Genomic DNA, 10710 nt, shown 5'->3' on the forward strand with positions numbered 1-10710 from the left:
TTTGGTGGGAGAGAAGCCCATGGTGCCAAGCATTTGTCCAAGAGGACTATCAAACCTGCAGGAGTTGCTGACATCCTGTAATAGAAAAGATGAATAGATGTAGACCCCTCGGTATGATTGCTCAATGCACGTATCCAGTGTCACATGAGCCTGGCACTGTGCAGGGCCCTGGGGACCTAGGGTCTCAGGAGGGATTCGGTCATGCACGGAGTGATAGACAGTACTGTGTGGTGGGGTAGGGCTGGGAAATGGGGCCCGCAGCAGAGAGAAGACAGGGAGTTATGGAAGATCCTGGAAGCAGTGGCAGGGTTTTAATGCCATTCAGATGTGAGTTTGGAAACTCGGAAGAAGGGCCATGAGAGACTATCATGGGGAGGGGCTCAGCTTGTTTGATCATTCTGCCTCATTTAATCAAGGTGGACTTCTTGGAAGAGGGAAGAGAATAATCTCAGCAATGACCACTGAGTTGGGGAAATGAGCAGATAAGCATGGGAAATAGGAGGCTCCCCTTATGGGGAAGTATCCGCCCTTGTGATTGACGGGCCTGTCTGGCCTTGTCCTGCCAGCTGCCCTGGAGAGTAGGGCTCCAGGGACCAGCCTGGGGGTTGTTTGTGTTGAAGGCTGCCTGGGGAGCAGATGCAGGTTTGCCATCCTTACACCCAGAGCCTTCATCTCCAGGTTTGCCCCTGTGGGCTGTTGCTATGCTTCCCCTCCCACCCAGCAGCCTTTGCTGTCTCATGTTAGGGGAAGCAGCGAGGTGTCCGTCTCCAGGGCAGAGTCTAGAGTGAGGCTTTATTTCATAGTCAGTAAAATCAGCTCTAGGGAGTTCTGGTGGCGTAACAGTTAAGTGCTCAGCTGCTAACTGAAAGATTGGCAGTTCAAACCCACCCAGTGGTTCTGAGGGAGAAGGACCTGGCAATCTGCTCCCATAAAGATAACAGCCTAGGAAACCCTCTGGAGCAGTTCTGCTCTGTCACATGGAGTCACCTCCATGGCACACAACAACTACAAAGTCAGCTCTTAAATTACAAATGTGACTGCCCATGCCATTCCCTGGATTTATCCAAGGAAAGCTACCCACCTTGTATGGATTTGTAATAAATAAGCCTCCACATACGTGGTGCAGTAATTCCCAAACACTTAGCCACGGGGAAAGCCCATGCCCTACAGCATCGGCGTATGGCTGGCATCAGGCCTCTCTGGGGAAGGGGTATCCTTTATTCTTGAAATTTTGTCCTTCCCACTGTTCAGGGGTTAAACGTCCCTGTTGTTGTTGTGACGGTGTTAATTTTTTTTTAACCTCCTCACTTGACAACTTCCCTGCTCAACGGGAAAAATTTACTGACCAGAAGTCTGGAAGTCACAGGAGTGGCATCTGTACTCAGACTGCCCTGGATTCGAATCCTGCCCTGGGGCTTTCAAGTGAGCCTCCCACTGGCTTACCTGAACCTCAGTTTCCTCATCTACAAAATGAAAATGATTCAGTTCAGTGAATGTTTCTTCAGTTGCTGCGCCAGCGCTGGGAGCACAGACCTTTGTGCACCCAAGGTGAGGTAGAGGAGTAATAGACTCACAACTAGGTTGTCTTGGAATGTGGGAAGTGCCACAAGGGGGTGTGGTCAAGTTCCAGTGGTAACTCAGAGGCAGCTGGTGGTGAGGGTGGGTGTTATGGACTGAATTGTGTCCCCCAAAAGTGTGTGTCAACTTAGCTAGGCCATGATTCCTCATATTGTGTGATTATCTGCAATTTCATCATCTGATGTGATTTTCCTTTGTGTTGTAAATCCTGCCTCTCTGATGTTAATAAGGCATGATTAAAGGCAGTTATGTTAATCAGGACTCAGTCTACAAGGTTAGGTTGTGTCTTGAGTCAATCTCTTTTGAGATATAAAAGAGAGAAGGGAACAGAGAGACAGGGAGGCCTCATACCATCAAGAAAGTAGTGCCAGGAGCAGAGCGCGTCCTTTGGACCCAGGGTTCCTGCGCAGAGAAGCTCCTAGAACCAGGGAAGATTGATGACAAGGACCTCCCCCAGAGCCGACAGAGAAAGAAAGCCTTCCTCTGGACCCGGCACCCTGAATGTGGACTTATAGCCTCCTACACTGTGAGAATAAATTTCTCTTTGTAAAAGCCATCCACTTGTGGTATTTCTGTTATAGCAGCCCTAGATGATTAAGACAGTGGGCAAGGATGCCTACCCAAAGAAATGGCATGTGAGCTAGATTTTAAAACACAATTAGCTGTGTGTAGGTGGACGTGGTAAGTGTAGTGACTTTAATATTTCCCCAAAAAGATATGTTCAAGTCCTAATTCCCAGTACCAGTGAATGTGACCTTATTTGGAGATAGGATCTTTGCAAGTGTAATCAAGTTAAGATGATGTCATCCTGGATTGGGTGGGTGGGGGGGTGGTGCCTAAATCCAATGACTGGTGTCTTTCTAAGGAGAGAGAGATTTGGAGACACGGAGACACAGACACACAGGGAAGAACACCATGTGAAGACAGGCAGAGTTTGAAGTGCTACAGCTACAAACCGAGGAACGCCAAGGATTGCCTGGGGCCACCAGAAACACTAGGAAGAGGCAAGGAAGGGTTCTCCCCTAGAGCCTTCAGAGGGAGATGACCCTGAGGGCACCTTGATTTTGGACTTCTAGCCTCCAGAACAAGGAGCCCTTGTGGCACAATGGTTAAGAGCTCAGCTGCTAACTGAAAGGTTGGTGGTTCACATCCACCCAGCAGTTACATGGTAGAAAAGATCTAACAATCTGCTCCCGTAAAGACTGCAGCCTAAGAAACCCTATAGGCAGTTCTGCTCTGTTCTATATGTCTCTGAGTTAGAATCGACTGGACCGGCACCCAACAACAACCTCCAGAACTGTAAGAGAATACACGTCTTGTTTTGCGCCACCCAGTGGTGATAATTTGTTACTGCAGCCTAGGGAACATAACCTAGGCCATTGGGGTGTGAGCAGGAGGGGCAGAAGGCAGAGAGAAGGGCATGGTCAGAGGCCCAAGCATGAATCCACAAGGCTCATTTGAGGAACCAACTGTGGGTTCCATTTTCAAGAGAAAGAAACGTGGCCTGGAGGGATGTAGGGACATGAGGTCATGGTGAGCTGGCAAGGTCAGCGGAGGCCAGATCACAAAGGGCCTTGCGAGCCTGACCAGGAGTTAGGACTCCATGCCCTGTCAAGCTTCCCAGAACACTCTGTTGGACCGCGGGACACTCAGGGGCGCACCCCAGACCTTGAAGCTGCAGGGTAATGAAGTTCAACTTTTGTAGGGTCAATGTTATTCATTGTTATTCCTTGTTAGTCTGAAACATTGAAACAAATGTACTTGGGGCAGAGAACGCAACATTCACTTTTTTAAAGTAAAGTCGGAGTTTGCAAATACATATTTTAAAGTCAAACAAGAGTTTTCAAAGACATATGCTACCAGGACCCCTCCCCTGCTTCCAGAGGAGCTTGGTGCTCAGTCACAGCAGCCCAGGTGTGCTGGAGGAAGCTGGGAAGGTGCTGCTGTAGGTGAGGAGGGAAGCGCGGCCCTGGTGTGGGCAGCACTGGGCTTGGAGGCCGAGATGGGACTTTAAATCCTGGTTCTCCCTCTTACTGCTCTGTGCCCTTGGTCAACACATACAGCCTTCCTGAGCCACCATTTCTCTGCTTTTACGTTGTTGTTGTTGTTGTTGGCTGTCGTCGCCTCAGCCCCCAACTCACGGAGACCCACATGTTACAGAGGAGAACTGCTCCATAGGGCTTTCTTGGCTGTACATTAGGCCTTTCTGCTGCAGAGCAGCTGGGTGAGTTCAAACTGCCAGCCTTTGGGTTAGCAGCCGATCACAGTACGTGTGTGCCACCCGGTTCCTCTGTCTTTAAAGAACGGATGATTATACCTCATGAGAGTGCTGTGAAAATTAAACAAAAGAATATCATAGCACAGAGAAGACAGTAAATAAAAGTTAGCTGTTTTTAAGGGGTTTTCAGCAGACGAGTTTCAGCTGCAGAGAGGATGGGCTCCATGGGCCATCTCAGTCTCCTCGTGCTGCTGTCACAGAACCACAAGTGGGCGGCTTGAAAGAACAGAAATGTACTTTCTCACAGTTCTGGAGGCTAGAAGTGCAAATCAGGGTCTCAGCCATATTGATTCCTTCTGGCTGGTAGCCCCAGCTGTTCCTTGGTTCCTTGTTGATCCTCACATGGGCATCTGTCTTCCCCAGTACGTGCCCACCTGTGTATCTAATCTGCTCTTTCTATAACCCAAAAGTGATTAGGTTTAGGACACACCCTACATTGGCATGGCCTCATTAACATAAGAAAGAAAACTCTGTTAACAAACAGGATTACATCCAGAGGAACAGAGGTTAGGTTTCCAACACACATTTTGGGGGAACACAATTCAATTCACAACAGGTGGGTAAGAGGGTACTGCAGTAGTCGCAGCATGAGATGACGGAGACGGCAAGGAGGAGGCAGACTAAAGAGATTTAGGAGGTAGAACCACCAGGGGTTAACGGTCAGACATCAGTAGCAGTTTGGGATGACCAGTTTTCTAGCTTGGCGAGCTAAGGGACAAGGGCTTAGTGCTGCTGCGAACCAAGATAAGAACAAAGGAACGGGGCTCTGCAGGAGGACGGGCAGCGCACTCCTTGGGGCACTCCTCATTTACTGCTCCTGTTGGAAACACCACCAATGTCGGGTGGCCCGTCTAGAGTTCTGCAGTGGGCTCTGGACTGGAAATTGTGATTTGTAAGTCATTTCTAAAGAGCCCAGAGCAGGTGCTCAGTTAACGCTTTGTAAGGGGAAAAAAAAAAAATTTTTTTATTTTTTTAAGGAAAGAAGGTAGGTAGTTACTTTAGTATCTCGATTTGGCCACATTCAAAGATTAGGGTATTTAGTTATTCTAAAATATAGTTAAGAATACCTTCATAATCAAAGAATAGATGCCCTTCTGCTCTGCAGGATAGGTAGCATATATCTTCCTGGATTACCACCACCTCCCCTGCTGGGGCCAGTCAAGCTTGGCTCCAGTAATGTAAACTGCAAAATGCAGGCCCCACTCCATTCTGGTTAATTGTCTCTACCCACAGGAGACAAGGTCACCACGTCCAGGAGGAAAGTGGGCTGGCTAGTGGCTGGTCAGTAAAATTACGGGAACTTTATGAGGTCCTTGGGATCCAGGGTCTGACAGCAGGGCCACTGAGGTGACCAGGCTGGGGACTCACAATCACACCCCCACTGGCATCAGAATACCGCCATATTACTTACGGTTAGATAGTCAAGCTACCGAGAGGACCAGAGTCTGGAGAAAAGAATTACAAGGAAGCCTAATTATGGCCTGCAAGTTATACTTGGAATTTTTGCAAGAAATCTGAGGAGCCAGATGGTGCCATTACTGAGTGGAAATAATGTCATAAGTGAGGAGAGCTCAGGGTTGATTAGCTGACGAGAACTGGCATGAAGACCTTAGGCTTCGCCAGTGTAGGTGTGTGAGGAAGTTTCTCACACCCACCCAAGATGCATTTGCGTAGTTCCTAAAGTAAAGTGCAAAGTTGCTTAGCAGGTGCTCTGAAACTCCTTCCCGGGAGGCTGGCATCCGGCAGGGTCGTTCATGTGGCTGGATGATGACACAGGTGTCCACTACCTGAGGGCTAAGGAGCTGTGGAATGCCAGCTGGGCCTCCCTGTCACACGAGGATGATGGACACTCCGGAGTGATGAACCAGTGGGCCCTGCCCCGCCCCCCACCCACCCACCCACCCAAAAGACCCAGCTAGGAAAGCTCCTGAACTCAGTCAAGGTCTTCTTGGCTTCCATGATGACAGAAAACCAAAAACCAAACTAGTTGCCATCCAGTCAGTTCTGACTCATGGTGACCCCTTGTACTTCTCTGTAGGGTTGTCAACGGCGGATTTTTCAGAAATAGATGGCCAGACCTTTTTTCCAAGGTCCCTCTGGGTGGGTTCAAACTCACCAACCTTTCAGTTAGTAGTTGAGTGTTTAACCATTTGCACTACCCAGGGACTCCCACGATGAGAGAGGAAACCCAGAAAATACCAAATAATAAGAGAATCCCTTCAGAGGCCTGCCTTGCTGGGAGAAGACTTAGATGGCGATGCTCTGCTATTGTTCCTTGTCCCTCACTAAGAGATTCAGACATGTTGAGCTTTTCACTAAAATTAGCTCACTGGAGTGGGGGCCCTACCCACAACAGAGGGTCCAGTTGGTGGGCCAGATGATGTCCAGGGCTGAGTAGACGGGAGCTGGCATACCAGGCCTGGTGGAGCGACTGACAAGGAGCCACTCTAGCTGTTGTCTCTCCTCAGGAATCTCTGGGGCAGGCTCTCCGTTCCCTCAGAGTGAGAGCAGGGGCCCTGGGATGTCTTGGGGAAAGGCCTGGAAGCTGTAGGCATTAGTATCAGAATACCACCATATTACTTAGGGTTAGATAGTCATGAGGAGGAGTAAGATCTATGTGAGGCGTGGGGGCCTCTCCAGAGCTTCCCAGAACAGACCTTCATTTGAAGAACACAGACTACCCTGTCCCCCGCACTAATTCTTCCTATAAAAAAACACAAAACAAATAACATGCTAATAACTCAAAAGAATTTTTTGAGGGACAGTCAAAGCACATCATCTAGACTAAGAGTAGCTGTTCTGCCACTCTCAAGACCTCCCCAGCGAGGAGGTAAGAAAAGGGGGCTCTTCAAGAAACAAACTCTATGAAAAAGGCCCGAATTCCAGGCCCAGTGCCCTGAGCCCTGTGTCCTCAGGGTAAATCACTCCCGGTGGGGGGCCGGGGGGGGGGCGGTGAGTTATGAGAAGGTCAGGTGAACCTTCTCATGTGTCTTGGGAGGGGGTCACCATCATCAGAGCACAGGAGAACAGGTCTGACAACCCTCCTGAGGTCCGAGTCTTGGGCATTAAGGAGCTGATTGACGGGTGATGTCCCCCAGCTACTCCAGAGCATCCACTGGGCACCAGGCCTGAACCTGGGGCTGTGGACGAGATAAATTAGAGAGAAGGCACGACCTCTGTCCCTGGAAGTTAGCCCCCTCAGAAGGGCAGGTCTGTCAGACAGACCACCAGGTACAGTGTCTGACAGGCAGGAGGCTGCAGCCTGCTCACTCTCACACACCCAGTGCTAACAATGTTAAGAGCGTGAGGAGCAGGTATGCTGTTGAGCTCTGAGGCCACCGAGGGCCACAGCAGGGCAAGGAGATGCACTCTAGCCTGCAGGATCCTTCCCCTGGAGGAAGGACCCTCCCCACAGCCAAGGGCTAGGGCGGAGGCCTAAGTCAGAAGTGCAGCCAGCTGAGTGGAGGGAGGGTTGTCAGATGGAGAGGGGCTTTCCTGGGCTCTTGTAGGGACAGGGGAGCTTTGGGGAGTGGACAGAGAAGCAAAGAAGCCCAGTGGAAACTTTTGAGTCTATTTTGGGAGGACATGGAAGGTCAGAGGATGGACTGGGGTTCTCCAGGTGCCAGGCTGGGGGCGAGCAGAGATTGGACGGTGGACAACGGGAAGAGAAGGTTGGGGTGTGAGGACGTTTGTGGGGAGAGGTCTCTGGCAGAAATAAGGAGAGGACCATCACCACCCCACCTGAGCTCAAGCGTCACCTCAGTTGTCCCCTCTGGAGAAGGGACCTGGTTGAAGGGCCCTTAACGCAGCCACTGTTCTAGGCTCCTGAGAAAAGACTGGAAGAGGAGGAGGGGAAGGGGAAGGGTGGAAAAGGCGAGTGGCTTCCTCTTCTGGGCCTCAGTTTTCCAGCATTACCACAGGGCGGGTTGGGGGTAAAAAGCCCAACCTCTAGCGTAGGCAATGCTTCTGCATCTCAGGACATGAACCCTGACTCCTCTTTTCCTTTCCAGTATCAAAGCATCTTAGAGAATTACCTCACAGACTCCATCAAGCTCTCACCAGAAGACCAGGCCAGGAGAGGATGCTGCTGACCTTCCAGACTCCTGTCCTGGACTCCCAGAGACAAAGCCTGCCCTGGGGCTGGTGACCCCAAGCTCAGCCTGGGTGGCTTAGGCTCTGCTGCCAGAGTCCCTGATCCCATTGCTTCCGTGCTGGGCGTAGAGCACGGAGGAAAACCACCGCCTCAGGCTGAATGTGGTGAGGGCAGAGCTGGGCCCTAGGGGTCCAGATGAAGCCCAGAATGTTGCAGCCAAATGCTGGTCCTAGAGCGGTCACAGTTCCCTGCTGGCCCCAGCTTTCCTGCCATGCTCCCTCCCCAAACACACACTGCTCCAGAACGCACATCTCTCCAGACAGGCTGCTGCCCCTGGTATCACTCCTGTGGTCGTGATCTGCTCCCCCAGACCACCACACACCTCCCAAAGCCCAGCACAGCACTGGATGTTGGTGCAACTCAGTCCCCTCTGGCACCAAGGCCAAGAGTGAGGTTCTGGGCGCCTGCTCAACCCCTGGACCACCCTGTCTGCTCCCTCAAGAGTGCAGAACTGAAGGAGTACAGGAAAACCCCCCAGGGACTCTGCATGCTCAGGGACTCCTGTAAACCCCTCTGAGCCGCGGCTTGTCATGTGTCAGATGGGTGATACGTGCCCTGCCTATGTCAGCGTGTTCTGAGGGGCGGAAGCTCTGCTGAAGTCTCAGTCGCTCATGTTGATGTGTGTGTATTTCGTCTCTTAACAGCATTTTTGAGTATCTTACTATGCACAATGCGTTGACGTTCAGTGACGAGCAAAACAGACAAGGACCCAACTCTCCTGGAGCCAAGATTCTGGTGAAGGTGATAATCACAGAATGTAAACAGATATTCTCAAATAGCAGAGAAGTGCTGTGAACAAAGTGAATGAAGTAATGGGATACAGAGGGACAGAGGTTTGGGTGGGGTGTTATTTTAGACAGAGTAGTCCGGGAGGGCTTCCCTGAGGAGGTGACATTGACCCAAGTGCTAGAGAATGAGAAGGCCACTGCCACCTGAGATCTGGAGGAAGGACATTCCAGAGAGAGGGAGCAGCAAGGTCAAGGCCCTGAGGTGAGGACAAGCTTGCTGTGTTCCAGGAACAGTGAACAGACACACATGAACCTGAGGCTCAAAGGTACCGTCCCAGAGACAAGGCAAAGGAGCCAGGGCTCCTTCCCCAGCCCTGACCGCTCCCTGATGCTGTGCTGACATTGGCCACCAGAGGGCAGCAATGTCCCACTCCCTTCCTGGCTGAGCGAAAAATGGACACCGTGGACTTTTGAAGGGCACTTGTTTCTGGTGCACTGATGCTCCAAGCTTGTTGGTGGGCTCTGGGCATGTTTAACCCTTCAAGATCTGTGGGACAGTTCTGACTTTTTAAGTCTAGCGTGAAATGGGTAAAAACAAAAGTGATTCAGACAAGAAATCAAAACGGATTACCTGATCAGCATTGGTGACATATACTAGAATGAGGGGCCTGGAAAGCTCACGAATTCTCTGTTCCTGAAACCTCTAAGGCTATAATCTATCCTCCTGGGTACAGACAGCATAGACCGGGGTAGACAAGATGGCCTCTCAGGCTCTCCCATGGCTGAGTCCACACCCACTAGAGAAGTCTCTTTTGTAGAAGTATTCTTACCTGAGCTCCAAGCCTCTGACTGCCAGATCTCACTGACCCTGAAGATATGCCTAGAAGACAGGAGTCAGTGCAGGGGATCAGCAAAGGAGTTTTGGGGGCCCCTTCTCCCCACACTCAGCTCTGGGTATGAACTGGCACATCCAGGGCAGTGGCACATTGCTGGCATAGGCCAGGGTGGGTACCAGCACAGCTCTATCTCACTATCCTTCAGCACTCCCAAAGACAAATGGCACTCAGAAGGCAGCCCATCAGACGGCCCTCCTGGGAGTCAGACTGTGGGTTGGTCAACGTGCCCTATGCGGGTGTGTGTGGCAGCCTGTGTAAAGCAACAGACATATGGACTATGTCTATGTGTATGCAACAAATAATAAATGTGTCCTTGTTTTTATCCTTTGTGGTATTTGGTTTTTAAAAATAAAAAGAAAACATCTACATAGTTCAAAATTCAAGAGATACTAAAGGGCAGAGAACAAAAACAAAATAGGACTGGTTACATAGTTTGCAGGTTCCTTGCTCAAAAATCATTAAGAATTTCAAGACAGCGACAGCTAAGCATTGAATCAAGGCTGTCCCTTCTGACGTATGGAGACTCAGCCCCAGGCCGGAGCACACACTGTGCACTCCTGTGGGGGTGTGGAGTAGAGGGCCGAGGACCCACAGTACCCATTCCATCCTGACTAAGAGACACTGCCATGGGGCAGAGGGACTAAGTCAACCATTAGATCCCACAAGGAAGCTCCCTTTCCCTGTGGACCTCCCCCCACCACTGAGCCTGAGACTGGACTTGCCCCAGTACCCACCCCAGCAGGGCCAGGTACAGAGGCAGACAGAGGTAGCCTCTGAGGGCTGTGATTCCGCGCCTGAGTGGAGCCCCTGGGAACCTGGATAGGGCTGGGGGCAAAGCTTCCTGGGCCCGTTCCTTGCCCTTCCTTCAGAGAAGAGGACCCCAATCTACAAAAACGCTCTCGCTCAGGCTGCTCCTGGAGTCACCACAGCCCAGCTAGGAGGGGCATCTCCAGGCTGCTGATGAATAATAGAGAGAACCCTGGCCTGGATTCTGGATGGCATGTGCCCTTTGGGCTTAGGGAAAAAAAGCCAAATCATATCACCAATTAAAACTGGGCTGGGCCCAGCTGGGTACCA

General features: G+C 50.9%; 1 protein-coding gene across 1 annotated transcript in view; it reads left to right on the top strand.

Moving 5' to 3' along the window:
• The window catches only part of RAB7B (RAB7B, member RAS oncogene family), a 36361-nt gene extending 26391 nt beyond the window's left edge, over positions 1-9970 (top strand). The window contains exon 6 of the mRNA XM_064273294.1: positions 7867-9970. Coding sequence (XP_064129364.1) covers positions 7867-7947 — 81 coding nt within the window. The 3' untranslated portion in view covers positions 7948-9970. The remainder of the gene's footprint in view (positions 1-7866) is intronic.
• The last annotated feature ends 740 nt before the right edge of the window (positions 9971-10710 follow it).

Source organism: Loxodonta africana, chromosome 20 (assembly GCF_030014295.1).
Source record: "Loxodonta africana isolate mLoxAfr1 chromosome 20, mLoxAfr1.hap2, whole genome shotgun sequence".
Taxonomy (NCBI): domain Eukaryota; kingdom Metazoa; phylum Chordata; class Mammalia; order Proboscidea; family Elephantidae; genus Loxodonta; species Loxodonta africana.